Source organism: Nomascus leucogenys, chromosome 22a (assembly GCF_006542625.1).
Source record: "Nomascus leucogenys isolate Asia chromosome 22a, Asia_NLE_v1, whole genome shotgun sequence".
Lineage (NCBI taxonomy): Eukaryota > Metazoa > Chordata > Mammalia > Primates > Hylobatidae > Nomascus > Nomascus leucogenys.
The window spans coordinates 12,226,680-12,254,281 of record NC_044402.1 but is presented as its reverse complement, the minus strand read 5'-3'; the positions used below and the strand labels follow the sequence as shown (position 1 = coordinate 12,254,281).

Sequence of the window (27,602 nt, the reverse complement as noted above, 5' to 3'; positions counted from 1 at the left end):
AGAATGATGTTTTACAGTTTCATCCATGTCCCTACAAAGGACATGAACTCATCATTTTTTATGGCTGCATAGCATTCCATGGTGTATATGTGCCACATTTTCTTAATCCAGTCTATCATTGTTGGACATTTGGGTTGGTTCCAAGTCTTTGCTATTGTGAATAGTGCCGCAACAAACATACGTGTGCATGTGTCTTTATAGCAGCATGATTTATAATCCTTTGGGTATATACCCAGTAATGGGATGGCTGGGTCAAATGGTATTTCTAGTTCTAGATCCCTGAGGAATCGCCACACTGACTTCCACAATGGTGGAACTAGTTTACAGTCCCACCAACAGTGTAAAAGTGTTCCTATTTCTCCATATCCTCTCCAGCACCTGTTGTTTCCTGACTTTTTAATGATGGCCGTTCTAACTGGTGTGAGATGGTACCTCACTGTGGTTTTGATTTGCATTTCTCTGATGGCCAGTGATGATGAGCATTTTTTCATGTGTTTTTTGGCTGCATAGATGTCTTCTTTTGAGAAGAGTCTGTTCATGTCCTTCGCCCACTTTTTGATGGGGTTGTTTGTTTTTTTCTTGTAAATTTGTTTGAGTTCTTTTTTCTCTTTTTTTTTTTGCCTCTTTTGCACTGATTAAGTATATTTAAATATTTCATCATCCCATCTTTGGCTTAGTAAGTTTAGTCCTCTACTATTCTTTCAGTCATTACCCTAGAGATTATATCATGCATTCTGACTTATCAGTGTCCAGTATAAAGTAGTACTTTTATATTTTTGTGTAAAGTGGCAGAAGATTTTAACTCCATTTACTCCCTCCTGACTTCCATGCTATACTTTATTTTATATATATATATATATATATATATATATATGTATGTATTCCACAAAACATAATTACTGTTGTTCAGTGCAGTCAGTTAGATTATATTTTCCTTTTTCTTGCTATTTTTCCCTTTTTGTATCTCTAAGCTCCTATCTGGGATTGAAGTTTTTTAAAATAATATCCTTTTATATTTCCTTTAGTGCCATTCTACTGAAGATACGTTTTCTCAGTTAGTGTTTGTCTGAAAATGTTTGCTTTGCCTTTGTTTCTTAAGGCTATTTTCTCAATGTATACAATTTTTTTTTTTTTTTTGAGACGTAGTTTTGCTCTTGTCACCCAGGCTGGAGTGCAATGGCGTGATCTCAGCTACTTGCAACCTCTGCCTCCTGGGTTCAAGCAATTCTCCTGCCTCAGCCTCTCGAGTAGCTGGGATTACAGGCACCTGCCACCATGCCTGGCTAATTTTTGTATTTTTAGTAGAGACAGGATTTCACCATCTTGGCCAGGCTAGCCTTGATTGGCAGTCATTTTATTTTTCATACTTTGAAGGTTTTTCATGATTTTCTCATTTTCACTGTTTCTATGAAAAATTGACTTTCTATCAAACTCAATTGCCAATTGTTACTCTTTTGAGGGTAAACTTTTTTTTCTTTGTCTTAAAAGTTTTCTCTTTTTTTATTTTTGGCAGCTTTACTATGATATGTCTAGTTATGATATTATGTATGTTTGTCTTTTTGGAGGGGTTCATAGGACTTGTTGATCTGTGGCTTGATGTATTTTGTCAGTGGAAAGTTGTCAGGTTTATCTCTCTTTTGTTAGTGATAGTACTTTATTAAGGTATATTTTACATAAGTTAGATACACAAGTATCAAATGTACAGCTGGGTCAATTATGACAAATGTATAATGCTCATGTAGTCATCATCCAAATAAAGATAATGGAATGTTTCCATCAACCCAGAAAGTAATGGTATGCCTTTTCCAAACACCATCCCCTTCTCTCATTCTGAAGTGATCACTATTCTGGTTTCTACATAATTCATATATTCATCTAATTCAGGTATTCATGTAAATGGAGATCAAATACGATATATTTTTTCATTTCTGACTCCATTCAGTCAACATATTACTGAGATTAGTCCATGTTATTGTGGATATTAGTAGTTCTTTTTTTTATTGCTAAGTATTCCATTGCATGGATATGTCATTTGTTTATCAACCTTCTATTGATGTATATTTGGGTTGTTTTCAGTTTTTAGCCAATATACATAAAGCTGCTATGAATATCTTATACAAGTTTTTTTGTGGACTTATGCATTTATTTCTCTTGGGTATATACCTAGGACTGGAATTGCTGGGTCATAGAGTTTATAAGAAATATCTAAACAGTTCTCTAAAGTGTTTATGCCATTTTACATTTCATCCAACAATTTATGAGAGTTTCAGTTGCTCTCCACTCTGCTATCACTTGCAATTGTCCGTGTTTTTAATTTTAGCCATTCTGGTGAGTGTGTATCTTGTGGCTTTAATTTAAATTTCTTTGATGACTGCTGTTGAGCACATTTTTATATAATTATTGGTTATTCCTATATCTTATGAAGTACCTGAGAAAGTCTTTTACCAATTATTGATTGGGTTCTTTATATTCTCTGTTGTTGATATGTAGTTGTTCTTTATTTAGTTTGACACAAATCATTTGTCAGATTTATATAATACAAATATTTTATTCCAGTCTTGGGGTTACTCTTTTATTTCCTTAACAGTGTCTTTTTTGATGAGCATGAGTTTTTAATTCTGGTAAACTGAAATGTATCATTTTTGCTCTTATGGTTAATGCCTTTCATGTCCTAAGAAATCTTTGCCTTCTCCAAGATTGTGAACATTTTCTCCTTCCAGAAGGTCTATATTTCCATTTAAGTCTATTATCTGTCTTAAGTTTAATTTTTGTGTATGATGGCTATGGCTTATTGTCTTCCTTATGATTTATATTTCCTTATTTCCAGTGCTCTTTGTTGAAAAGATTATTTTCTCCCCTTTGAATTATATTGGCCCCTTGGTCATATTTATGTGGGTTTATTTATGGACCGTGTTTGTTTTCATTTATTTGTGTCTCTGTCTGTACACCAATACAATTGTCTTAAATAATTGTATGTTATAGCTTGAAATCAGATAGTTCAAATCTGTATCTTTGTTCTTTTTCTTTGACTACTTTGGCTATTTTAGAGACTTTGCATTTCCATTTAAATTTTAGTATCAGCTTTCAATTTTCAATTTCTGTCAAAAAAACAAAAACAAAAACACTAAACCCAAAAAAAGGCCAGGCATGGTGGCTCACACCTGTAATTCTAGCACTTTGGGAGGCTGAGGTGGGAGGGTCACCTGAGGCCAGGAGGTCAAGACCAGTCTGGGCAACATGGTGAGACCCTATCTCTGTTTATTAAAAACAGCAGCAGCAACAGCAACAACAACAACAACAACAAGAATTTCTGCCAAAATAATCCTGCTGGGATTTTAATCTGGATTGTGTTAATCTGTGATTCCATTTGGAAAGAAATGGCATCTTAACAATATTGGATTTTTGAATCCCTGAATGTGGTATATCTTTCTGTTAGTTAGGTCTTTTAAAATTTCTCTCAGTGGTGCTCTGTATTTTTCACTGTAGAAGTCTTACATTTCTTTTGTTAAATGAATTCCTAGGTGTTTGAATTTTTCTATGCCATTGTAAATGGCATTATTTTAAAATTTAATTTCCAATTGTTTATTGCTTGTGTAAGGAAATCCAGTTGAGTTTTACATATTGATCTTTTATCTCATGAGTTTGCTAAATTCAATTATTCTAGTACTTTGTTTATTAGTTGGATTTTCTATATAGGCAATGGTGTCATCTGGCTACTTCCTTTCAAATCTTTATATCACTTATTGCTGTTTTCTTTCTTTGTTTTATTGTCCAGTACTTTCACAAAAGAAAGTCTGTTGAATAGAATTGATAAGAACGGATATTGCATTAGTCTGTTCTCACACCACTATAAAGAAATACCTGAAACTTGTTAATTTATAAAGAGGTTTAATTGGCTTGTGGTTCTGTGGGATGTACAGGCTTCTGCTTCTGGGGAGGCCTCAGGAAACTTAAAATAATGGCAGAAGGTGAAGGGGAAGAAGGCACATCTTCACATGGCTGGTGGGGGGAGGGTGTACACACACTTTTAAACAACCGATTCTCTGAGCACTCAGTCACTATCATGAGAGCAGCAAGGGGGAAATCCACTCTCATGATCCCATCACCCCTCACCAGGCCCCTCCTCCAACCATGGGAATTACAATTCAACATAAGATTTGGGTGAGGACACAAATCCAAATAATATAATTCCACCCTTGGCCCCTCCAAAATATCATGTCATTCTCACATTTCAAAACACAATCATGCCTTCCCAACAGTCTTCCAAAGTCTTAACTCATTCCAGCATTAACTCAAAAGTCAACAGCCTGAAGTCTCATTTGAGATAAGGCACGTCCCTTCCACCTATGATCCTGTAAAATAAAAAACAAGTTAGTTACTTCCAGATTATAATGGGGATACAGGCATTGGGTAAATGCTTCCTTTTCAAAAGGGAGAAATTGGCCAAATCAAAGGGGCTACATGGCCCATGAAGTCTGAAACCCAGCAGGGCAGTCATTAAATTTTAAAGCTCCAAAATAATCTACTTTGACTCCATGTATCACATTCAGGCCACACTAATGCAAGGGAGTGGCTCCCAAGGGCTTGGGCAGCTCTGCCCCTGTGGTTCTGCAAGGTACATCCCCTGCAGCTGCTTTCATGGGCTGGTGTTGATTGCCTGCAGCTTTTCCAGGTGCATGGCGCAAGCCATCGATGGATCTACCATTCTGGGGTCTGGGGGATGGTGGCCCTCTTCTCACAGCTCCACTAGACAGTGCCCCCATAGGGACTTTGTGTAGGGGCTTCAACTCCATATTGCCCTAGTAGAGGTTCTCCATGAGAGCTCTACCCCTGCAGCAGATTTCTGCCTGGACATCCAGGCATTTCCATACATCCTCTGAAATCTAGGCACAGGCTCCCAAGCGTCAACTCTTACCCTCTGCATACCCTCTGGCTTAACACCACGTGGAAGCCACAGAGGATTATGGCTTGCAGTCTCTGGAGCAGTGGCCTGAGATGTATTTGGGGCCCTTTTAGCCACAGCTGGAGCTGGAGTGGCTATAATACAGAGAACAGTGTCCTGAGGTTGTGCAGGGCAGCGGGGCCCTGCCCATGAAACCATTCTTCCCTCCTAGGCCTCTGGGCCTGCGATGTGAGGTGGTGTCACAAAGTTCTCTGAAATGCCTTCAAGACATTTTCCCCATTGTCTTGGATATTAACATTTGGTTCCTCTTATGCAAATTTCTGCAGCTGGCTTGAATTCCTCCCCAGAAAATGGGTTTTTATTTTTTACCACATGGTCAGGCTGCAAATTTTCCAAACTTTTATGCTCTGCTTCCCTTTTAAATGTAAGTTTCAGTTTTGGATAATCTCTTTGCTGATGAATATAAGCATGCACTGTTAGAAGCAGCCGGGCCACATTGTGAATGCTTTGCTGCTTAGAAATTTCTTCTGACAGATAGCTTAAATCATCTCTCTCAAATTCAAAGTTCTACAGATCCCTAGAGCAGCGGCACAATTCTGCCATTGTCTTTGCTGAAGGATAGCAAGAGTGACCTTTACTCCAGTTCTCAATAAGTTCCTCATCTCCATCTGAGACTGCCTCAGCCTGGAATTCATTGTCCATATCACTATCAGCATTTCGGTCACAACAATTTAACAAGTCTCTAGGAAGTTCCAAACTTTCTGTCATTTTCCTGTCTTCTGAGCCTTCCCAACTGTTTCAACCTTTGCCCATTACCCAGTTCCAAAGTGGCTTCCACATTTTCAGGTGTATTTATAGCAATGCCCCACTTCTCTAGTATGAATTTTCTGTATTAGTTTGTTCATGCACTGCTATAAAGAAATACCTGCAACTGAGTAGTTTATAAAGAAAAGAGGTTTAATTGGCTCTGCTTCTGTGGAGGCCTCAAGAAACTTACAATCATGGCAGAAGGTAAAGGGGAAGCAGACACATCTTCACACGGTAGCAGGAGGGAGAGGTGGTGGGGAGGTGCCACACACTTTTAGACAACCAATTCTCTGTGCACTCACTCACTATTATGAGAACAGCAAAGGGGAAATCCACTCCTACGATCCAGTTACCTCCCACTGGGCTGCTCCTCCAACACTGAGGATTACAATTTGACATGAGATTTGAGTGAGGAAACAAATCCAAGCCATATTAGATATTGTTGCTTTGTTCCTAACTTGATGGAATATTTCACCATTAAGTATGCTATTAGCCGTAGGGTTTTGCAAATCTCCTTTATATCAGTTTCAGAAAGTTAAATTTTATTTCCAGTTGATTTACATATTTTATTCTGAATAGTTTTTATTTTTTATATTTATTTATTTATTTATTTTGAGACAGAAGCTCGCTTTGTCACCAGCCTGGAGTGTAGTGGTGTGATCTCGGCTCACTGCAGCCTCTGCCTCCTGGGTTCAAGCAATTCTTCTGCCTCATCCTCCCGAGTAGCTGGGATTACAGGCATGTGCCACCACGCCCAACTAATTTTTGTATTTTAATAGAGATGGGGTTTCACTATGTTGGCCAGGATGGTCTCGATATCTTGACCTTGTGATCCACCTGCCTTTACCTCCCAAAGTGCTGGGATTACAGGCATGAGCCACTGCGCATGACCAGTTCTTAAATTTCACCAAATGCTTACATAAACTAAAACAAATAAAAAACAGAAAAACGATAAAAGTTGTGTTCTTTATGTATCATTGTTTTCTGCTTTTATCTTTACTATCTTGTTTCTTTTACTTTCTTGAATTTAATTTTTTCTTCTTTTTCCTAGCTTCTTGGGATTAAAAAATTAGATTGTTTATTTCCAACATTAATTTTTTCTAATTATCCATTTAAAATTACCAACTTCCCTCTAAGTTCTACATTTGCTGCATCCCACAGATTTTGATATTTTGGGTCTTTACTAGCATTCATTTAAAAATATTTAGACATTTTAATTGCTCTATCTTTATTGCCTGTGTTATTTAGGAGAGTAGTTTAACTTGCAAATATCTGGGTTCTAGTTACCTTTTTGTTTTGATATCTATGGTAATTCTGTTGTAATTAGTGAATGTTGCTTCTCTCATTTAATTCTTTAAAGGTGTCAATTCATTGTATCCAACAGGAAATTACATATTATTCTTGTAATTGTACCTCTAAATGTAGTATGATATTTTTCTCTGCCTCTTTGAAAGATTTTCTGTTTATTTTTGGTATTTAGTACTTTCTTTTTTTTTTTTTTTGAGACGGAGTCTCGCTCTGTCACCCAGGCTGGAGTGCAGTGGCGCAATCTCGGCTCACTGCAAGCTCCACCTCCCGGGTTCACGCCATTCTCCTGCCTCAGCCTCTCCGAGTAGCTGGGACTACAGGCGCCCGCCACCACGCCTGGCTAATTTTTTGTGTTTTTAGTAGAGAGGGGTTTCATCGTGGTCTCGATCTTCTGACCTCGTGATCCGCCCGCCTCGGCCTCCAAAAGTGCTGGGATTACAAGCGTGAGCCACCGCGCCCGGCCAGTATTTAGTACTTTCATTATGTTCTGCTTGAGTGTGGTGGTTTTTGTACTTATTTTGCTTGGGGTTTGCTGAGCTTCTCGAATCTTTGTTTTTGTGTTCTTCATCAGTTTTGGAAAAATTTGGGATATTATTTTATCCAGATATTTATGCTGCCTTTCTTTTTTCTCCTCTCATTCCGGGAGTTTAAAAAAATATTTGGTACTTTTTCCAGAGGTATCAAATACTCCATTTTTAAAAAATGGTTACCTGTGCATTAGTTTGGATTTGTATTAATTTTTCAAGTTCACTGATCTTTTCTTCTGCTGTGTCCAATATTTTTTAAAAGTCCAGTCAATGAGTTAGTAATTTTATATATGCTATCTTTTCTAATTATGTTTTTAGGTCTAGAATTTTCTTTTAGCTATTTTTTACAGTTTTCATCTGTCTCTGGGAATTTTCATCTGAATGATCTATTTCTGTATATTCTTTAATATATTTGAACTACTTATTTTAAAATTCTTATTTTTAATTTGAAATGAGTCTAGGTCATTTGCTTCTTTTCACTCTTTTCCTTTTGATTATGGATCACATTTTCTAGTCCTTTCACATGTCTTGTAAATTTTTTATTGTATGATGGACATTGTAAAGAATATGTTGTAGAGACTCTGAACTATTTTATTTACTCTAAAAAGCATTGAATTTTGTATTTTGTATTTGCTGGTCTGAAGTTACTGGTGGATCACCTTCTTGCATCAATGCTTAGCTTTATTTATTTTTATTTTAGATTTTCAGATTTTATAGCCTTCTTGATCTCTAGTCTTTAAAAAAATTTTACTTGTACATATTTTTGCTTTTTTGTTTTTCCCTCCCTCCCTCCTTCTGTCCCTTCCTTCCTTCCTTCCTTCTTTCCTTCCTTCCTTCCTAACACAGTCTCACTCTTTCCTAGGCTGGAGTGCAATGGCACCACAATCATAGCTCACTGCAATCTTGAACTCCTGAGATCAAGTGATCTTCCCACCTCAGCCTCCTAAGTAGCTGGGACTACAGGCATGACCAACACACCTGGCTAATTTTTTATTATTTGTAGAGATGGGCCTCCCTATGTTGTCCAAGCTGGTCTCAAAATCCTGGGTTCAAGTGATCCTCCTGCCTCAGCTTTCCAAAGTGCTGGGATTACAGACACGAGACACTGTGTCTGGCCTAATTGTACATTTTTATGGAATGTAAAGTATCCCATACGTTTTCGTTATGGCCTGATATTTTGTTACCTGCATAGACTGTGTAATGATCAAGTCATGGTATTTGGGGCGTCCATCACCTCAAGGATTTATTATTTCTATGCACTGGGGACATTTCAAGTCCTCTCTTCTAGGTGTTTTGAAATATACAATACATTGTTGTTAAATACAGTCAACCTACTCTACTATCAAATATTGGAACTTATTCCTTCTGTCTGTTTGTACCTGTTAACCAGCCTCTCTTTATCTGCCCTTCTCTTCCCAGGGACTTAGATTTATAACTTGTTGAGCCAACTATATTTCAGTTTTGCCTTTAGTCCTAGTGTATAACTATGACTCCTGTAGCATTATCTTCAATATTTGTGTTATGTAGTGAAAGCAGTGTTTAGAGGGATATTTATAGCACTGAAGACATACAGTAGAAAGAAGGAACATGTAAAATCAATGCTATAATCTTCTACTTTAGGAAACTAGAGAAAGAAGAGCAATTTAAGCCTAAAGCAAGCATAAGAAAATAAATAAAAATTAGAGAACAAGTCAGTAAGATTTAAAACAGGAAAACATAGAGAAAAATCAACAAAATTAAAAACTGTTTTTTAAAAAATCAATAAGCTTGTAGCCAGTCTAACCAGGGAAAAAGAGGAAAAGACATTAGACACACATTTCTAATATCAGAAAGGAAATAGAGATTATTAAATAGAGATTATTATTTCCTGATCTCATGGACATTAAAAGGATAGTGAAGGATTACTATGAACAACTCTATGTCTACAAATTTTTAAACTTAGGCCTAGAGCACAGTCTTCATTCCTAAGGTGTGACCTTTCTGTTACCAACTATTGTCTCCTGAATTTCTGGTGTGTTCACTAAAGTTCTTTTCTTTGGCTGCATTGGAAATACAACATATACCTAGCCCTGTGTGACCTCCAAAATCTCTGTTCTGCTTTCAACCATAGAGCAGAGTTCTCTGCTAGTCCTTGCAGAAGTTTGCTCTGAGCACATGCAGGCCAAGGACCTGAGGGATGCCCTTCCATTGATCTGTGATACCTCTTCTCGGCAGCTCTCCTCTGTTCTCTACCTTTACTCACAAATTCCATCCGCCTTAGCATTTCTTTATTTTGATTTCTGTACCCACTGAAAATCTGTTTCTTCTACCCACCAAAAATGCTGATTTCTTACTGAGTTCCATTTTTCTATGCCGCAGTTTGGAAATATCACCAGGCAGAAAGCCAAGGTGAATGTAGAACTTAACTTGTATGCTTTACTTTTTAAAAAAGAGAGCAACCCTGTGCTGTGTCTATGCCCAACGTCTGAAACCAGTTTGTCCAGTGGAAAGATAAGTTCAATACCAGCTTTTTATTATGGTTGTAACTGGAAGTTTCCTTATCTCTTCAAAAGTGGCTTCTGACACATTCTCATCCCTCTTTCTGGAATTCTAATGGTATTTATGTTAGACTTTTCTCTCATACATCCTTTTATGCATATTTTTTGTATTCCCCGTCCCCCACCATTTCATCTTTCTGTGCTTCACACTGAATCTTTTTCTGACATGTCTTCCTGTTCTCAAATTCTTTAGCCTCCTAATTATATTTTTAATTTTGGTTATTATATATCTTTTCTTTCTAAAGTTTTGTAGCCTTTGACCAATATTCCCCAAATTCTACCCCCCATTATATTTTTCACTTCTAGAATTTCCATTTGTCCATATGTATATGTGAGAGTGTGTGTGTGTGTGTGTGTGTGTGTATTTCCAGTTCTTTGATGATATTCTCTTATCTTCTACTTTATAGAACATATTAAGCATAGTTATTTTAAAATCTGTTTCTGATGACTCAGTGTTCTGGATCCCTGGAGATTCTGATTCTTTTGTCTGTTGTTTCTTTTGTTTTCTTGTCTTCTTGTTTGTGTGGTTGTTTTTTATTGTGTTCAAGACAATAGATATAAAAACCATAAAGCTAATTTGAGACTTAGTATGATGGATACCTTCAGAGAGAACTTAATTTTGCTTCTGGGGAAAGGGTATAATTTTTAGGTCAGATTTTCATTGTTTGTGCTCTGTGGCTACTGTAACCACTAATTTCATATATTTATCTTTCCCTCTATATTCTTACCTTCTCAGGTTTGCTTACCCTTTGTGTGTATATTTGAAGTTACCAATGAACTTTTTGCTCATTTTTAAATTGGGGTGTTTATTTTATTATCTTATTATATTGTATGTTCAAAATATAAGACCTTTGTCAACATAATGTGAATATACTCTCTCATTCAGGGGCTTCCCTGTTCAGGTATTTCAAAGAGAAGGAGATTTTAATTTTGATAAATTAATTGAAATTTATCTTTTTTTTTCTTTTGTGGTCCTTTTTTTGTTCTCTCCTAAGGTTGTAAAGAAATTCTATGCTTCTAGAAGTTACATAGTTTAAGATTTTACATTTAAGTATATGATCTATTTGGAATCAATTTTTGTATATAGCGAGAGGTAAGGGTTGGATTTGTTTTTCCTTTAAGGATATCCAGTTGTTTCAGTTCAATTTGTTGAAAAGAGTATCTTTTCCATATTGAATTACCTTGACCCTTTTGTTGAATAGTAATTAACCATATGTGTATGTGTCTATTTCTAAACTCTCTATTTTGTTTTGTTGTCTATCCTTACACCAATATGATGTAATCTTGATTACTGTAGCTTTATAGTGTATTTTAGAATCATGTAGTATAAATCCTCTAGATTTGCTCTTTTAAAAATTTTATGGGCTATTTTAATACATAAAATTATGTAGTGTAATTACTCCAGATTTGTTCTTTTAAAGAATTTTTTGGGCTATTTTAGTACCTTTGCATTTTCATATAAATTTTAGTATCAGTTTGTAATTTCTACAAAACAATCTGCTTGGATATTGTTTTTTGGGGGAGTGGGGGATGGAGTCTTATTCTGTTGCCCAGGCTGGAGTGCAGTGGCATGATCTCAGCTCACTGCAACCTCTGCCTCTCCGGTTCAAGTGATTCTCCTGCCTCAGCCTCCTGAGAGGCTGGGATTACAGGCATGTGCAACTATGCCTGGTTAATTTTTGTATTTTTAGTAGAGATGAGGTTTCACCATATTAGCCAGGCTGGTCTCAAACTCCTGACCTCAGGGTGATCTGCCTGCCTCAGCCTCCCAAAGTGCTAGGATTACAGGTGTGAGCCATTGCATCTGACCTCTGCTTGGATTTTTGAATGAGATTACATTGACTATATAGTTTAATTTGGGGAGAATTGACATCTTAACAATACTGAGTCTTCTCATCCATGAACATGGTATATTTATCCATTTATTTAGGTCTTCTTTAATTTCTTTCAACAATATTTGCTAGTTTTTAGTGTACAGATCTTATATTTTGTTAAAGGTGCTCCTAAATATTTTATGATTTTATATGCTATTATAAATAGTGTTTAAAGATTTTAATATTATACTTGTTTATTGGTACTCTACAAATACCCTGCAACCTTGCTAAATTCACTTCTTAGTTTTTGTGGCTTTTTTATAAGTTTCTTAAGATTTTCTGTATACCTGATTATGCTCTCTGCAAATAATTTTTATTTTTTCTTTTCTTTCTAGTTTGTATGCCTTTCTTTTTTCCTTCCTTCCTTCCCTCCCTCCCTCCCTCCCTCCCTTCCTTCCTTCCTTCTTTCCTTCCTTCCTTCCTTCCTCCCCTCTCTCCACTCCTCTCTCCCTTTCTCCATCCCTCCCTTCCATCTTTCCTCCCTTCTTTTCTCTTTCTTTTTCTCCTCTTTTCCTTTTCTCTCTTTCTTCCCCTTCTTTCCTTTCTCCCTTTTTTCCTTTCTATCCTTCTCTTTTTTTTTTTTTGCACTGCTTAATATCTCCACTTGAATAGAAGTGCTGAGAGTGGATGTCCTTGTTCTTTCTCCCAATCTTTGGGGAGAGTATTTGAGCTTTCACCATTAAATTATTATGTTAGCTGTAGGTTTTTCATAGTTTTTTTTTTTTTTTTTACCAGATTGAGGAAATTACTGTCTGTTCTTAGTTTACTGAGAGCTTTAATCATGAATGTCAGTTTTGGTCACATGCATTTTCTCTTTCTATTGAGATGATTATATGATTTCTTCCCTTCATTCTGTTAATATGGTAAATTACATTGATTTTCTTGGCAACGTTATGCCTTTTATGCCTATTTTTTGTATTCCCCGTCCCCCACCATTTCATTTTTCTGTGCTTCACACTGAATCTTTTTCTGACATGTCTTCCTGTTCTCAAATTCTTTAGCCTCCTAATTATGTTTTTAATTTCGGTTATTATATATCTTTTCTTTCTAAAGTTTTGTAGCCTTTGACCAACATTCTCCAAATTCTGCCCCATTATATTTTTCACTTCTAGAATTTCCATTTGGTCCATATGTATATGTGAGTGTGTGTGTGTGTGTGTGTGTGTGTGTGTGAAATGCAATCTTGCATTCTTGGGATGAACTCATCTTGTCATGCTGTATTATATTGCTAGATTTAATTTTCTTACTTTTTTTTTTTTTTTTTTTTGAGATGGAGTCTCGCTGTGTTGCCCAGGCTGGAGTGCAGTGGCGCAATCTTGGCTCACTGCAAGCTCCGCCTCCTGGGTTCACGCCATTCTCCTGCCTCAGCCTCTCCGAGTAGCTGGGACTACAGGCGCCCGCCACCACGCCCAGCTAATTTTTTTGTATTTTTAGTAGAGACGGGGTTTCACTGTGGTCTTGATCTCCTGACCTCATGATCCACCCGCCTCGGCCTCCCAAAGTGCTGGGATTACAAGCGTGAGCCACTGCGCCCGGCCAAGATTTAATTTTCTAAGTTAAGTGTTCAGGTTCCTACATTTATGAGAGATATTGTTTTGTTTTATTTAATTATAATGTCTTCATCTGGTTCCATTTACAGAGTAACACTGACCTCATGAAATGAGTTGGAAAATGTTTTTTTCTCTTCTAATTTCTGAAAGAGTTTATGTAAGATCTGTATTATTTATTCTTTCAATGATTAGTAGAATTTACTGGTGAAGCCACATGGACTTGGGGTTTCTTTTAGGGAAATGTTTTATGTTGTAAATGTAATTTTAATAGTTATGGTTTTTTTTTTTTACTTTTATTGAGTTATAGTGAGTTATTTCTGCCTTTTAAGGAATGTGAGCATCTCATCCAAGTTTTCAAATTTATTAGCATGTCTGTAGGATCTGTAGTAATGTTCTACCTTTCATTCCTGATATTGGTAATTCATGAATTTTCAATTTTTTTTTTGTCCATCAGGATGCTGGGGCTTATCAATTTTTTGGGACTTTTCAAAGAACCAGTTTTTTATTTTATTGATTTTATCTATTGATTTTCTGATTTCAATTTCATTGATTTCTGTTTCTTTATTGTTTTCTTCCATCTACTGAGTTTTGTTCTTTTTCTATCTTCTTAAGGTAGATGCATAAACCTTTTATTTCAGATCGTTAATATTTTCTTATATAATAATTTTTAGCTATAAATTTCCATTTAATCATTGCTTTAGTTGCTTCCCAGAAATTCATTATATATGGTATGCTTTTATTGTATTTCAGTACAGGATATTTTCTAAAGTTTCTTCTTTCATTCATGGATTGTTTAGAAGTGTGCTTTTTAATGTGTAAATATTTGGTAATTTTTCAGATACTTTTGTGTTATTGGTTTCTAGTTTAATTCTATTGTGGCTAGAGAATATACTGTATGATGTAGCTCCATCTAAATTTTTGAGACTTATTTTATGGACTGGAATATCTATCTTGATAAATGTTGCATGTGTACTTTAAAACAATGTGTATTCCACAGTGGTTGAGTGGAGATTTCTAACATTATAAATTAGGTTAAGTTGTTTGAGAGTGTTTTCAAGTCTTATATATTTGCTGATTTTCTGTCTGCTTGTTTTATCAGTTACTGAGAGAGGATTATGGAAATTTACAACCTCAGTTATGCTTCTTTCAATTCTCTCACCTTACTAAGGGTACAAATATTTATGGTTTTTATGTTTTCTGGGTTAATTGACCCTTTCATCACTGTAAAATTGCCTTGGTTTTTCTGGTAATATTCTTTGTTCTGAAATCTATTTCTCTGATATTAGTATAGACACTCCAGCTTTCTTATAATTTCAATTATGGTATAATAATTATGCCATAATTGCATAATATAACTTTTTCTGTTTACTTCTAGCTTATCTGAGCCTTTATATTTTAGATATGTTTTTCACAGGGAGCATATAATTGGGCCATAGGTTTTAAAAAACTTAAATCCTATTTCACAATCTTTGCCTTTTAGACCATTTACGTTAGTAAAATTATTGTTTAGACCATTGGCATTTAATGTAATTTCTGGTATGAATTGAAGCCTATCATGATACACTTGTATGACTGAAGTCTATCATGTTACACTTGTTTTATATTTGTCCCATCTGTTCCTTTTTTTTCTTTTTGATATCTTGCCTTTTTTGAATTAATTATTTTTAGTGTTACATTTTAGTTCTGTATTGTATTGTTAGCTATACCACCTTTAAAAAATTGCTCTTGGGTTTATAATATGCACTTTTAACTTCACAGTCTACCTCAAATTATATCAGTTTACATATAATGTAAGGCCTTTTTATATTTTAATTTTACCCCTCCTATCCTTTTTGTTATTGTTACCAAACATCTTACTTCTGTATATATTATTAGCCTCTATTCATTATTATTATTTTTTGTTTTAAATAATCAAACATCTTTTAACAACATATTAATATGAGTAAAAAAGCCTTCTGTAGTTATTCAGCATACTTACCATGTCCAACACTCTTTGTGCCTTTGTGTAAATTTGAGCTACTATCTGGTATCATTTTCCTTTAGCCTGAAAAACTTCCTTTAACATTTCTTGTAGTGGAGCTCAGCTGGAAATGAATTCTCTTATTTTGTGTTTGTCTTCAAATAGTCTTTATTTCATACTCATTTTTGAAGGATATTTTCACAGGGTATAGAATTCTAGGTTGACAGTTTTTTTCTTTCAGCCTATTAAAGATGTCGTTCCATTGTCTTCTGGCTTGCATTGTTTCTGACGAGAAATCAGCGATCATTCTTATCTTTGTTCCCCTGTAAGTAACGTGTCTTTTTTTTCCCTCCTGGCTGCTTTTAAGATTTTCTCCTTATTGGTTTTCATCAATTTGTTTATAATGAATTTTGGTGTTATTTTCTTTGCTTTTATCTTGCCTAGGATTCATTGAGCTTCTTGGATTTGTGGATTGTTTTCATCAGACTTGAACATTTTTAGCCATTGTCTCTTCAAATATTTCCCCCTTTTATTTCTTTTGTGCTTTAAATCACATGTACTTGGAGCAATCATAAAAATGTGGCTTTATACTAAGTAAAATATATGTAAGGTAAAACTGCCTGAAATTTTCCCACAGTTCACTGTATCTCTATTTTTCTTCCATTATTTCAGTTTGGGTAGTTTTGTTATGTCTCCTAATTCACTGATTTTTTCTTCTGCATTGTCTATTCTTCTATTAAGCCCATTCAGTGAGTTTTTCAAGTTGTATTTCTGATTTTTAAAGTCACATTTAATTTTTAAATTATATCTTGTATCTCTATCCTCATTATGCCCGTCTTCATGCTTTCCTTTGCCAACGTTTATGATAACTATTTTAAAGTTCTTCTTTGCCAACTACTTCATCTCCACAATTTCTGGGTTTGTTTCTGCTGATCTGTTTTCCCCCTGGTTATGAGTGACATTTTACCCCCTTTTCAAATATCAAATAATTTTGACTAGATGCTGGATTTCATGATTGTTAAATTATTGAGTGTCTGAATTTTGCTGTCTTCCATTGCAGTATGTTGAAGTTTGTTTTGGCAATCAAGTTACTTGTGGATTAGTCTGACCATTTCAAGGCTATTCTTAGGTTTTGTTAGAGTGAGCCTAGAGTAACTTTTTCTCTAATGTTAGTTTAGCCCTATTACTAAGATATGACCCTCCTAAAGTTTCTATGATTGCTCCAAGTATTTAGTGATTTCCCTCTACACTGACTGGTTGGACCTTGAATATCTTCCAGCCCTGTACAAGCTCTAGGAATCGTTTAGCTCACAGAACCCTCACAGTTTTTCTCTATCCAGCCTCATGGAGTTTTACCTTACATACATTTTACTTAGTATAAAGCCAAAGACTCAAAAGGACTCCTATTTAGATTTCTGCATCTCTTTCTTTGCATAGTTCCCTCTTCCTTCATACTCTATTCAGCAAATTTCAGCCACCTGGCCTCTCTAAACTCCAGTTTTTGTCCCCTCAACTAAAAACAAGACCATACTACTCTGCTTATCTTTCCCCTTCTAGGGCCAAGGTCTGGAAATTACTGTCAGGAAGAAAGCCAGGGCGATTGTGGGGCTCACTGCATTATTTCTCTTCTCTCAAGGATCACTGTCCTGTACTACTTGGAGACCAGTTTCTGAAAATAGTGTTTCAAACATATATTTTTTAGTTTTCTAGTTGTTTATGGTGGGAAGGCAAGTCTAATACCAATTTTTCTATCATAGTTGAAAGGATAATTCTTTTCTGCTGTGATTTTACGCTATGTTTTTTGTTATTATTTTTGAATGGTGATCTATTATGACTATATTTGCCACAAGATAAGATATGCTGATTGTCCTTATATCAAAATCAATTGTAGTGCTTTTCCCAATTAGAAATACCTGTGTTCTATCCTCAAACATTTTGATTCAGAAGATCTAACATTGGTTCCAGACATCATATTTTTAAAATCTTGACAGTTGATTTTTGATACATAGCAAAACTTAAGATCATTGTTCTAGTAAGTTTAAATCCAATGTGGCTTTTATGAACTTCAATTGATTATCCTACAACCTGTTCTTAACACAGCAACACTCAGTAAAAATGGAATGCAAAATTAAAGCAGTAGGACCTCCTGGATATCTCCATTATCCACAAAAAAAGCATTTATTTCTGGCAGAATAGAAGTCTTTAGAGCCCTAATTACTGTGGCTGGTGCACACTTCAATTTGTTTGCCTGTGCCATAGGAATTGTTATATGTTTTGAATATTATTCTTCCCGTATCATGAACTTCTGTAAAGCAATCTGCAAACATTCTCATAATACACTGATTTGGAGATGGTTAGCAGATTTTATCTTGTGTGCCAATTTTGTTTTGATTAGTGGTGACTTCTTGGAGCACAATGATAAGAAGGATCCTAAGGCCAGTTCTGGACTCAGCAGGAAGGAATGCTGTAATGGATTAGTGATGTCTGTCATGAGTTTGGGATCAGAAGAATGCAGCACATGTTCCATGTTTTTGCAATTCATGTACTGGTTAAAGGCAGCTTTTTCCTCTATGTTACTCTAATTGTACAAGAAAACTTGTTGCAACTCTTTATATTCAGCTTGACTTTACCATATATGGGAAACTAATCTCATAGTTATGAAGCGCCTATACCCAAATTATTTCTTCATCAATCTGTTCATGTACTCATTCGTTTCTTCTTTGTTGTGCTCTAAAAATATGATCAAAATGATACTATCTTATTATAGTAGTGGTCTCTGGTCTGTATTTCTTGTCTGCTTTTCAAATAAATAGACCTGTCATATATTTTTAAATGTCAGTGGTTCTGGTAACTATATTTCCCTGAATCCCCAACTAGACACATAATCTTATACATGGTCTAACAATGAGATAGAAAGTTTGAAGCTGGGAAGCTCCTAGGTAGAAAATTTTCTAAAGTGTTTGGAACATAAATTAGCTCGGATCATTAATAATATATATTTTTGAATTATAATTGAATATGTAACTAAGTAATAATATCTTCTCATCTGCAAATTCCCACATATTAAGAATAGGCCAACATAGTCCTTTGAGTTTAAAATATGGCACTTTAGAAAAATGTCCTACTCTCAAGCATATAAACCTCTTACATGTTTTTAATGATGGAATATTGTTAGCTAAGTGCTTTGGGCTACAGAATCATCCAGATGATAACTACTGGTTGTGATTATCAGTCTGACTTATTACAGGTCACTTGGTTCTTTTCCTCATTCTGTGTGTATACTAAGCTTAGGAGTTGGGTATTAGCAGACTAGCAGAGGTTTAATTGGGTATTAGCAGACTAGCAGAGGTTTAGTAGGTGGGTCACGTGTAAGAGAGAGATGCATTTCATTTGGGCAAGAAATTCATCTTTCCAGTCTCCATGTTTGATGGGGATGGGATAGGAAGTGGAATGGTAGAGGACGCCTTACTATTCATTTCAATTGTTACCAATTTAAAATGCTTACTGGTGCCAACAATCTAGGATGTTTAGCATAATATACTATCATGAAAATAGCAGAATGTCAAGCACCAGGAGATATAGGTTCTAGTCCTAGCTTATCATTTACTAACTCTGTGACCATACCAAGCTACTTAACCTTGATAACTTTAATTTATTCTTATATGAAATGAGATTAATAATCTGCTGTACCTACCCTACAGAGTTGTTGGAGGATCAAGTGAAACCATGGTTGTAAAAACCTTTGAAAACTTATTAAAGGCATACCATTGTGGTACTGTACATGCCATCTTATACTGGCTTATCTCTTATCCTAGGAAAATGGATGGAGTTGCATATCTTTGCTTGTCTTTTAAATTTTTTATAGATTAAAAAGATGATTCTGTTAGGAAGCTTTCTGATGATGGTTCTATTTAGAAAAAAGAAAATAGTAAAGGATCTGTTTTTACTAGGGCATAAATAATTTCAATGAGAAGTATTCATCAGCTGTGCTTTACTTTACAGCTTGGAATCCCATCCACTGCCAGCACATTGAATGCCACAATGCAATTAACAAACCAGCTGTGAAGGTACTGTTTTATTAGACCTGGTGCCATACGGTATTGTCAGTGGTCAAATTGCTGAATGAAGTGGAGTAGATTGCATCCTTCTCTGTAAAGCAGAGGCATGTGCTCTGTAGTAATTCCAAGTACCACCATATTCAATCTGATTGTACTTTGGCAGACTGATCAAGAGAGAGCAATGAATAGCGTTGTCTGCAGTTTTGCCTATGTGTTCGTAGCCAAGTGCTATGTAGCACTGAGCTAATTATCTATCAGAAGGATCCTAGTAAAATGCTTACATGGTCCTTAACTGGTTTCTATTTCAGCTAATGAACTCAGGGAAATGTATTTTCTCTCTGTTTTCATGTGTATGCTACAAATCATGAGTGCTTATGCAAATTCAGGAGTGGTAGGACAAGAAGATAAAATCGTTAATTTTTAGCTCATATTACAAGTATAAGTGAAATGACTGAAAGGTGTCTGGACAGCATATACATGGAAAGTTACATTAAAGGTAAGGAAACAGTGGTTTACAGAGTCAAGGCATTTTCCTAAGGTTGTCATTTAGCAACAGAACTGGAGACAGAACCAGGTATCTGGACTCCTAACCTTATTGTCCTTCTACCACACCAAATTGGTTCTGTCCTATTATAACCCTGAATCTTGAAAGTTGAATGTGAAGAAAAATAATCACACCTTTTAAGAAAATTATTTATGATATATTTATTGGATATAAAATATTTGGCTGGATGAACCTGTGTCTGGATTTGCAAGGTATAATTTTTATATTATGAGGAGTAGGAGTTACCTGAAGTTATCAGAGTTCACAGTTACTTTGGAGAACCAGGTGTCCTGCGGGTTTGCTTCTTTTGTTTTATAGATAGCCTGTAGAAAACCAAATACTGATAGAAAACTAACACCATCTCTTTATAGAAACAAAGTAGGAAAGGTGAAATAAGATCCAATAAATATAAAAGAAACCAAAAATGTGTTTCATGAACCAAAAGTGGCAGAGGAGTGCCAATAATAACACTGTCGTCTAGATACATTTATACTAACAAAGGATGGCCTTGTATTATTATTTTTAATCTCTGCTTTTGTTGAAGGCAAATTGAATGGATTGATATTAAGAGCAGGTAACTGGCTGGGTCTGGTGGCTCAAGCCTGTAATCCCAGCACTGTCAGAGGCTGAGGCGGGTGGATTGCCTGAGGTCAGAAGTTTGAGCCCAGTCTGACCAACATGGTGAAACCCCGTCTCTACTAAAAGTACAATAAAAATTAGCTGGGCATGGTGGTGTGCGCCTGTAATCCCAGCTACTCGGTAGGCTGAGGGAGGGGAATTGCTTGAACCAGGGAGGTGGAGGTTGCAGTGAGACGAGATCGCCCCACTGCACTCCAGCCTGGGCAACAGAGCGAGACTCCATCTCAAAAAAAAAAAAAAAAAAGAGCAGGTAATGATGACCCACACAATGGAAGTGTAGGCCCCTCCCATTCTACTGTGTGCACCCCACTATTGACCTTCAATAGACATTTGGGATTCAGAGGTGCTCTTCTTTGGAGTGAGGATATTTTGAGCTACTTACATGTGAATTTATAGTTCATTCATATAGTTCAGCTTGATTTTTCACAATGATGAGACTTCCATGGTTCCTTCTTATTATCCTTCTTTTCTTCCTCCTGCCTAAGTTATAGCTCCTTCTTTTGGGTCACCCAGACATCAACAGGAAGGGGATCCTTTCTGTCTGGTTTCTGCAGTTATTTTTCCTTGATTTTATGTCAGACTGCATTCTCAGGAGTCCTCTGATATGCTGGTTAGTAATGCTTTCTGGCCTCCTACTCACACAAAGCATCATGAATTAGATTTTCTACTTCTTTTCTAGGCAAACAGCCCAGTCCATTCCACTGAGTTGGCCTCACTTTTCTTCCTGAAGTGAGTCAGCCATGATAAGTCAAACCATCCACTTTCTATCATTTTATAAAAATGGAGGCGAAATTCACATAATAAACAATGAATTATTTTAAAGTGAATAATTCAGTGGCATTTAGTGTATTTACAATGTTTGCCAACACCACCTCTTTCTAGTCCCAAGACATTTTCATATCCCCCAAATCTTACTTTCTGTACTCCAGTTTCCTTAAAGACCCTCCTTTTCTATTTTCATTCTACACTTTGCAGAAAGGTAGCATTCTCATGAAGACTTCCTGTGCTGGGGCCGTTTTTCCACTACAATAGGTCTGGCTCAGTATCGCTCTTCCTTTACAGTGTGAGACCGCCCAATCCACATCATCACCACATGACATGCAAGTCAAGGGTATCCAACATCCAAACGCTTACAAAATAATGTTAAGCATAAAGTTATGCAATTTTATAGTATGATGTTTAAAAGTTTTAAAAAGTTTAAAGGTTATATATATTCATGGTGAAAAACAATCAGTAATACTTATCAGAATGTTACTATGGATTGCATCAAGATGGAGGGTTAATGTGTTAATTGAATTTTCTTTTTTCCCTTTCTCGGTTTTCCAAAGCCTCTACATTGGGCATATGTCATATTTATAAACAAAAAAAATCCACTTATTAATGTGACACACAGATATGAACACATTAGTGTGGATGTAAACCAACCTGTTCAGACTAGAACAAAACTCATTAGACCAACTACAGATCTGATAGGTCATGCTAAGTAAGTTATTTAAAAAGTCAGAGGTTGACTGGCTAATCTCTAATGATTATTTATAGTTTTAGCATCCTAGGAGCTTCTCCTTTTGAGTGGAATGAAAAAGTATCTTTACCTGGGAGAGGTATCAATGACTCACTAAAAAAGAGGGTAGAATAACTTATATAATATGTAAGAGGAGCTCCACATGGGGGGCATGGGAAAGATTTGGGGAAAATTGATTAATCCTCACCAAAAGCCTAATATCTCTGTGACAGTGAGCTGTACTGCTAAGCAAGAATGATATACCAAATAGAAAAATATCATCTATTTTTGTTTTAATAGGCTGCAAAAAAGTACTTTTTAGGCAAAAGCCAAGAGTTGTAATAGGATTAAATATGAAAATATGCTTGAACTTAAAGTTTATATCATACTCTGCTTTTGGTTTTACTTGGTTCTACTTGAAGTCCACTTTATGAAATACTTTGAAGCCCAGATAATTATCTAAGGCAGGTTCTGGCAAACTATGGCCCAGAGCCAAATCTGGCCTTCTGCCAGTTTTTGTAAATAAAGTTTTATTAGAACACAGCTATGTTAATTTTCTTACGTATTGTCTATGGCTGCTTTCATGCTCTAACAGCAGAATTGAGTAGTTGTGACAGAGACTGAGTCCCACAAAGCCTAAAATATTTACAAAAAAAGTTTGCCAATCTCTGATTTAACACACCCCAAAGTAGTTACTTATTACATCTAAGGAAGCATGAAACTTATATGAGGAAAATTTTCACTCTGAGCCTTTGTCATCAGGGAATATATAGTTTACAAATGTTGATGGTAAATTGAGCAATTCTAACTAGATTCCTCAATCATTGAAATATCTGAGTTTTCACTTTGAATTACAGGCTGTTTGGGTTATAAGTTTGGGTGATTTCCCCCCTTCAAATTTGTGAGAACAACTAAAAAAAGAGTGTAGTTCCAGAAAAATTTGTGTATTAGGCATCTTCACTGCTTACTCAGCTAGCACATGAGTTGATTATTTTTTCAAGGGTAGAAACAGAATTCAAAATGGCTTTGGTAAATTATAGAAATTTAAATTTATGCAAAGTACAAAATGCAGTTAGTTATCTAGATTTTTTGTTCATTTGATTTAAAAGATCCAGATATTGAAATATTCCAATGATCAGCTGTGAAATTAACACTTTGCATCTCTGTGCTTAGGCTAGTGAAACCCAGCCATATCAACCAGTCCCAGCAAGGGCAAACAAATTGTAGGTCATGTGTAGGAAAAAAAAAAAAACACATGAAAAAGAAAGGTTGGATGATTGATACAGAACTAAGATTCCAGAGTAAGAGAAGTGAACCACTCAATGTTAGATTTAATGCCAACTTTTTTGAATAAGTTATGCCTTAAGAAGCAAAGTTCCCTACCACTAGCATTTTGATATCAGTTATGATTCTGAAATCTTAATAATATATTTTCCTTTTCCTGAGAGACTACTGCTGTTTACCACTTCAAAGAAGGAATTATTGTGAGTAATATACCGCCAATTTGAGCAGCAATTGAACAAGATGATATTTTGGATCTTTGTGGAATAAGAGTGAATTTCTTGACACTATTTATTACTTGAATTGCAAGTTAACAGGAGAAATGAAAAACCACGGCAGCCACATTTAAATCCTCAGGGTATACTCATCAGCTAGTGCAGGGAGAAACATTTATCGGTAAAAAGGGTTTTACTAAAAATATTTATTCCACCTTGCTTTTGGAAAATCTGTCATTATTGAAGCATTTGTGCTTAGAATATAGGGAATGTGATACCCAGGAACAGGAGAGTTCATTCTGTCTTTTCATGTGTTTCAGATGTGTATAGACCCTTCCCTGTCAGTAGCATTGGGTGATAAACCACCCCCGTTGTATCTCTGTGAAGAATGCAGCGAGAGGATTGCAGGGTAGGTATAAGAGTTCTTAAAAAAAAGGAAATAGGGCAACAATAAGAAGATAAGAAAAATATTTGGACTTAGTTACATTGTTAAAGTTTCTCACTAGCCTCTCTGATTTTTAAAGGTTGATTATTCTGATATTTAACATATAGCAAACTTTCATTGGGAACATTACAGCTTTGAAAAGTTGCAATATTTCTCTCTATGTGACATGAGAAGAAGGCAATTCCACTTAATAAATCAGCTCCAATTTTGGAGTAACCCTGTTAAAAAGGCCACAGAGAAAAACAGATGTAAAAGAAAACTGTGGTTTCCAAACATGACATACAAATTATATGGGTTCTTTTTGCTTGTTTGTTTCACAGAATCACACTCAGCTTTGTACAGATCATGCAGTATTTTGGTTGGCTTAATTAGCATCTGGAAAGTATCATTTAAAGATAACTGAATATGATGAAGTGCCTATAATTTATAATTTAGCTGGAATGCATTAGACATTTTAAGAGTTTATTATGATAGTGCTCTTAATTAAACTTCCTTTCTATTAAAAGCCTTTCAGCAATAGTGTGCAGCTTATAAACATTCATGTGGAAGAACATTTCAATGAAGCTCAAAAATGAATTTTGTTTTTTTCAATAGGGACCACAGTGAGTGGCTGATTGATGTTCTTCTGCCACAAGGTATGGTTTACTTAGGAAAGGATGAAGAATGAGTAATCATGACTAATGACATAGTTGCTTTATCTCCTTTTGTACTATTTTATTTTACAAAGACAGTCACCAAAGTATTGTATTCTATGAATATTCATTGATATGAAGCATAATATCAATGCCTGATTTATGATGTACCCACACATTTAATAATGAGGGAAGTAGTATCATCCCTACCAAAATTAAGGGTAGATATTGGAATTAGGATTCCATACGACTAAAGCCCTGCCAAATTATGTCTTCAGGGATTTTCTGTATCTGTAACAGCTGTTGTCAGTGATAAGTTGCTGCACCGGGTCTTATCAAGGAGAAGAAAAAGAATAAGGAACACCAGCTGGGAGAGAAATGAATAATTGGCCTTTTCCCTGCTACTATTACTAGTACCGTGTTGTGGGGGGGAAATCATTGAATTTCTCTGAGGCTCAGTTTCCTCATCAGTAAAATGGGGATAAAGTATATCTAACCCATCTCAATGGAAAGACAAGATTGCAATGCTTCTTGTAGTTTGTCAGAGTTCTCAAAGCTCTGCCCTATAAGTTGGTAGATTCCAGACAGAGCATTTCTCCACATGTGGGAGAAGCAGCTATTCCAGCCATGTCACTGGAGGCTAAAATGACAAGGAAAAGTACTGACAAACAGAGAGGAAAGATGAAAGGTGGAAAGAGCTGCAGGCATACTAAGTTTGAGTAGAGATCGGGGCACAGGAAGAACTCGATGGTATATGACTTCAGATGTAGAAAATAAATGGATTCCCATCCTAGCTAACATGGTGAAACCCCATCTCTACTAAAAATATAAAAAAATTAGCCAGGCATGGTGGCACCTGCCTGTAATCCCAGCTACTCAGGAGGCTGAGGCAGGAGAATCACTTGAACCTGGGAGGCAGAGGTTGCAGTGAGCCGAGATCGCGCCACTGCACTCTAGCCTGGGTGACAGAGTGAGACTCCATCTCAAAAAAAAAAAAGAATGAACCATGAAAGTCTTATTATTGTGAAAAATCAAGCTGTCCATGAATAAACTATGAATTCATATGTGAGTAGCTCAAAATATCCTCACTCCATTCGATTCTTGGAAAATAAAAAGAAAATAAAAGGATTCATGTGAAAGGCCTATTTCAAGGAAAACCTTATGCAAACTAAATTCTGTGAACTTTTTTTTTTTAATTGAAGGCCTTTGGTTGATAATTACACTTTTTGTAGTCTCACTTTTCATATTAGATTATTTATATTAGATTCTCAACCTTAAGGGAGAAGTTAATTTAGTGCTCCCCTCTGTAAAATGGAGCAATAATATCAGCCTCTTTATCCTTCAAAGGCACATTTTGAAAATTTACATAAAATATCTGTAAGTCAGCCGCAATGGCTCATGCCTGTAATCCCAGTACTTTGGGAAGTGGAGGCAGGCTGATGGCTTGAGCCTAGGAGTTTGAGACCGACCTGGGCAACATGGTGAAACTCTGTCTCTACTAAAAATACAAACAAATAAACAAAAAATTTAGGAGGGCGGGAGAGGAAAAACAATTTAGCCAGGCATGGTGGCACATGCCTGTAGTCCCAGCTACTTGAGAGTCTAATGTGGGAGGATCATTTGAGCCCAGGAGGTTGAGGCTGCAGTGAGCCGTGATCATGCCACTGCATTCCAGCCTAGGCGACAGAGAAAGGCCTTGTCTTAAAAAAAACAAAAACAGGCCGGGCGCAGTGGCTCACGCCTGTAATCCCAGCACTTTGGGAGGCCAAGGTGGGCGGATCACAAGGTCAGGAAATCGAGACCATCTTGGCTAACACGGTGAAACCCTGTCACTACTAAAAATACAAAAAATTAGCCGGACATGGCGGCGGGCACCTGTAGTCCCAGCTACTCAGGAGGCTAAGGCAGGAGAATGGCGTGAACCCGGGATGCGGAGCTGGCAGTGAGCTGAGATCGCGCCACTGCACTCCAGCCTGGGCGGCAGAGCGAGACTCCGTCTTAAAAAAAAAAGAAAAAACCCAAAACAACAACAACAAAAAACCTGTAAAAGGATTTGGGCTTATATGGGTAAATGTAACTTTTTTTCCTTTAAATTAGGCTACTTAATTAGTGATCATCCAGTGCTCTGAGGTAAAAGCCATAGTCAAGTTATAAAATAGAAGTTATAAAATACTTTTTAAATATGTTGCTGAGTTCTGGTTGTCATCTCCAGTGATATTCATCTTTAGAGGAAAATTGGCAATAACTTTTCATTACTTATCTAGACATGTGACACTAACCTCACATGATTTAAGATAAACTCTAGGATATCAAACTGTCAAATAACCATTAATTATACAAAACTAGTTTTTAAACATGAGTTGTAAATTTTATTGCTTTTTCATCCACTAGTTTAAGATTACCAGACAGGGTTTGGGAGACATTTACCTTTGATCTTTTAAATAAATTGTAACATAGACTATACTATAAATAAGGTGTTAGTTCATTTTTTGAGTACATACTATTTCAGAGTACATATTAGCCAATTCTTGGAAAATTTATTTTCAAATATTCTCCAGCACCAGTTTTCATGGAAATAATTGATGTGCCCACTAAAAATAATTCTTATCCATTCATTAAGGTCAATCCCGTATGTAGGCAGTAATTTGACAGTCTTGCTCCAACTGGTCTACCCGTGGGTTTGAAAATTGCTTTCTCTTAAATAACCTTACAGCTGGTTTTACACACATACGTTAAGAATGGTATAAGTTGATAATTTAAATCTAGGTAGTCCAAGTTAGTAATTTTTTCTACAGTTTTGATATTGCAAATAATCTGATGA

The 27,602-nt window shown here is 36.0% G+C and overlaps 1 protein-coding gene across 18 annotated transcripts in view; it reads left to right on the top strand.

Annotated features, from left to right (window-relative positions):
• UNC79 (unc-79 homolog, NALCN channel complex subunit) overlaps positions 1-27,602 on the top strand; it is a 278,472-nt gene that overhangs the window by 75,392 nt on the left and 175,478 nt on the right. For all 18 annotated transcript variants that reach the window (XM_012497970.2, XM_030803527.1, XM_030803532.1 and 15 more), the window contains 3 exons: positions 19,469-19,533; positions 24,025-24,113; positions 24,744-24,784. In XM_012497970.2, the coding sequence (XP_012353424.2) occupies positions 19,469-19,533; positions 24,025-24,113; positions 24,744-24,784 (195 nt within the window). The remainder of the gene's footprint in view (positions 1-19,468; positions 19,534-24,024; positions 24,114-24,743; positions 24,785-27,602) is intronic.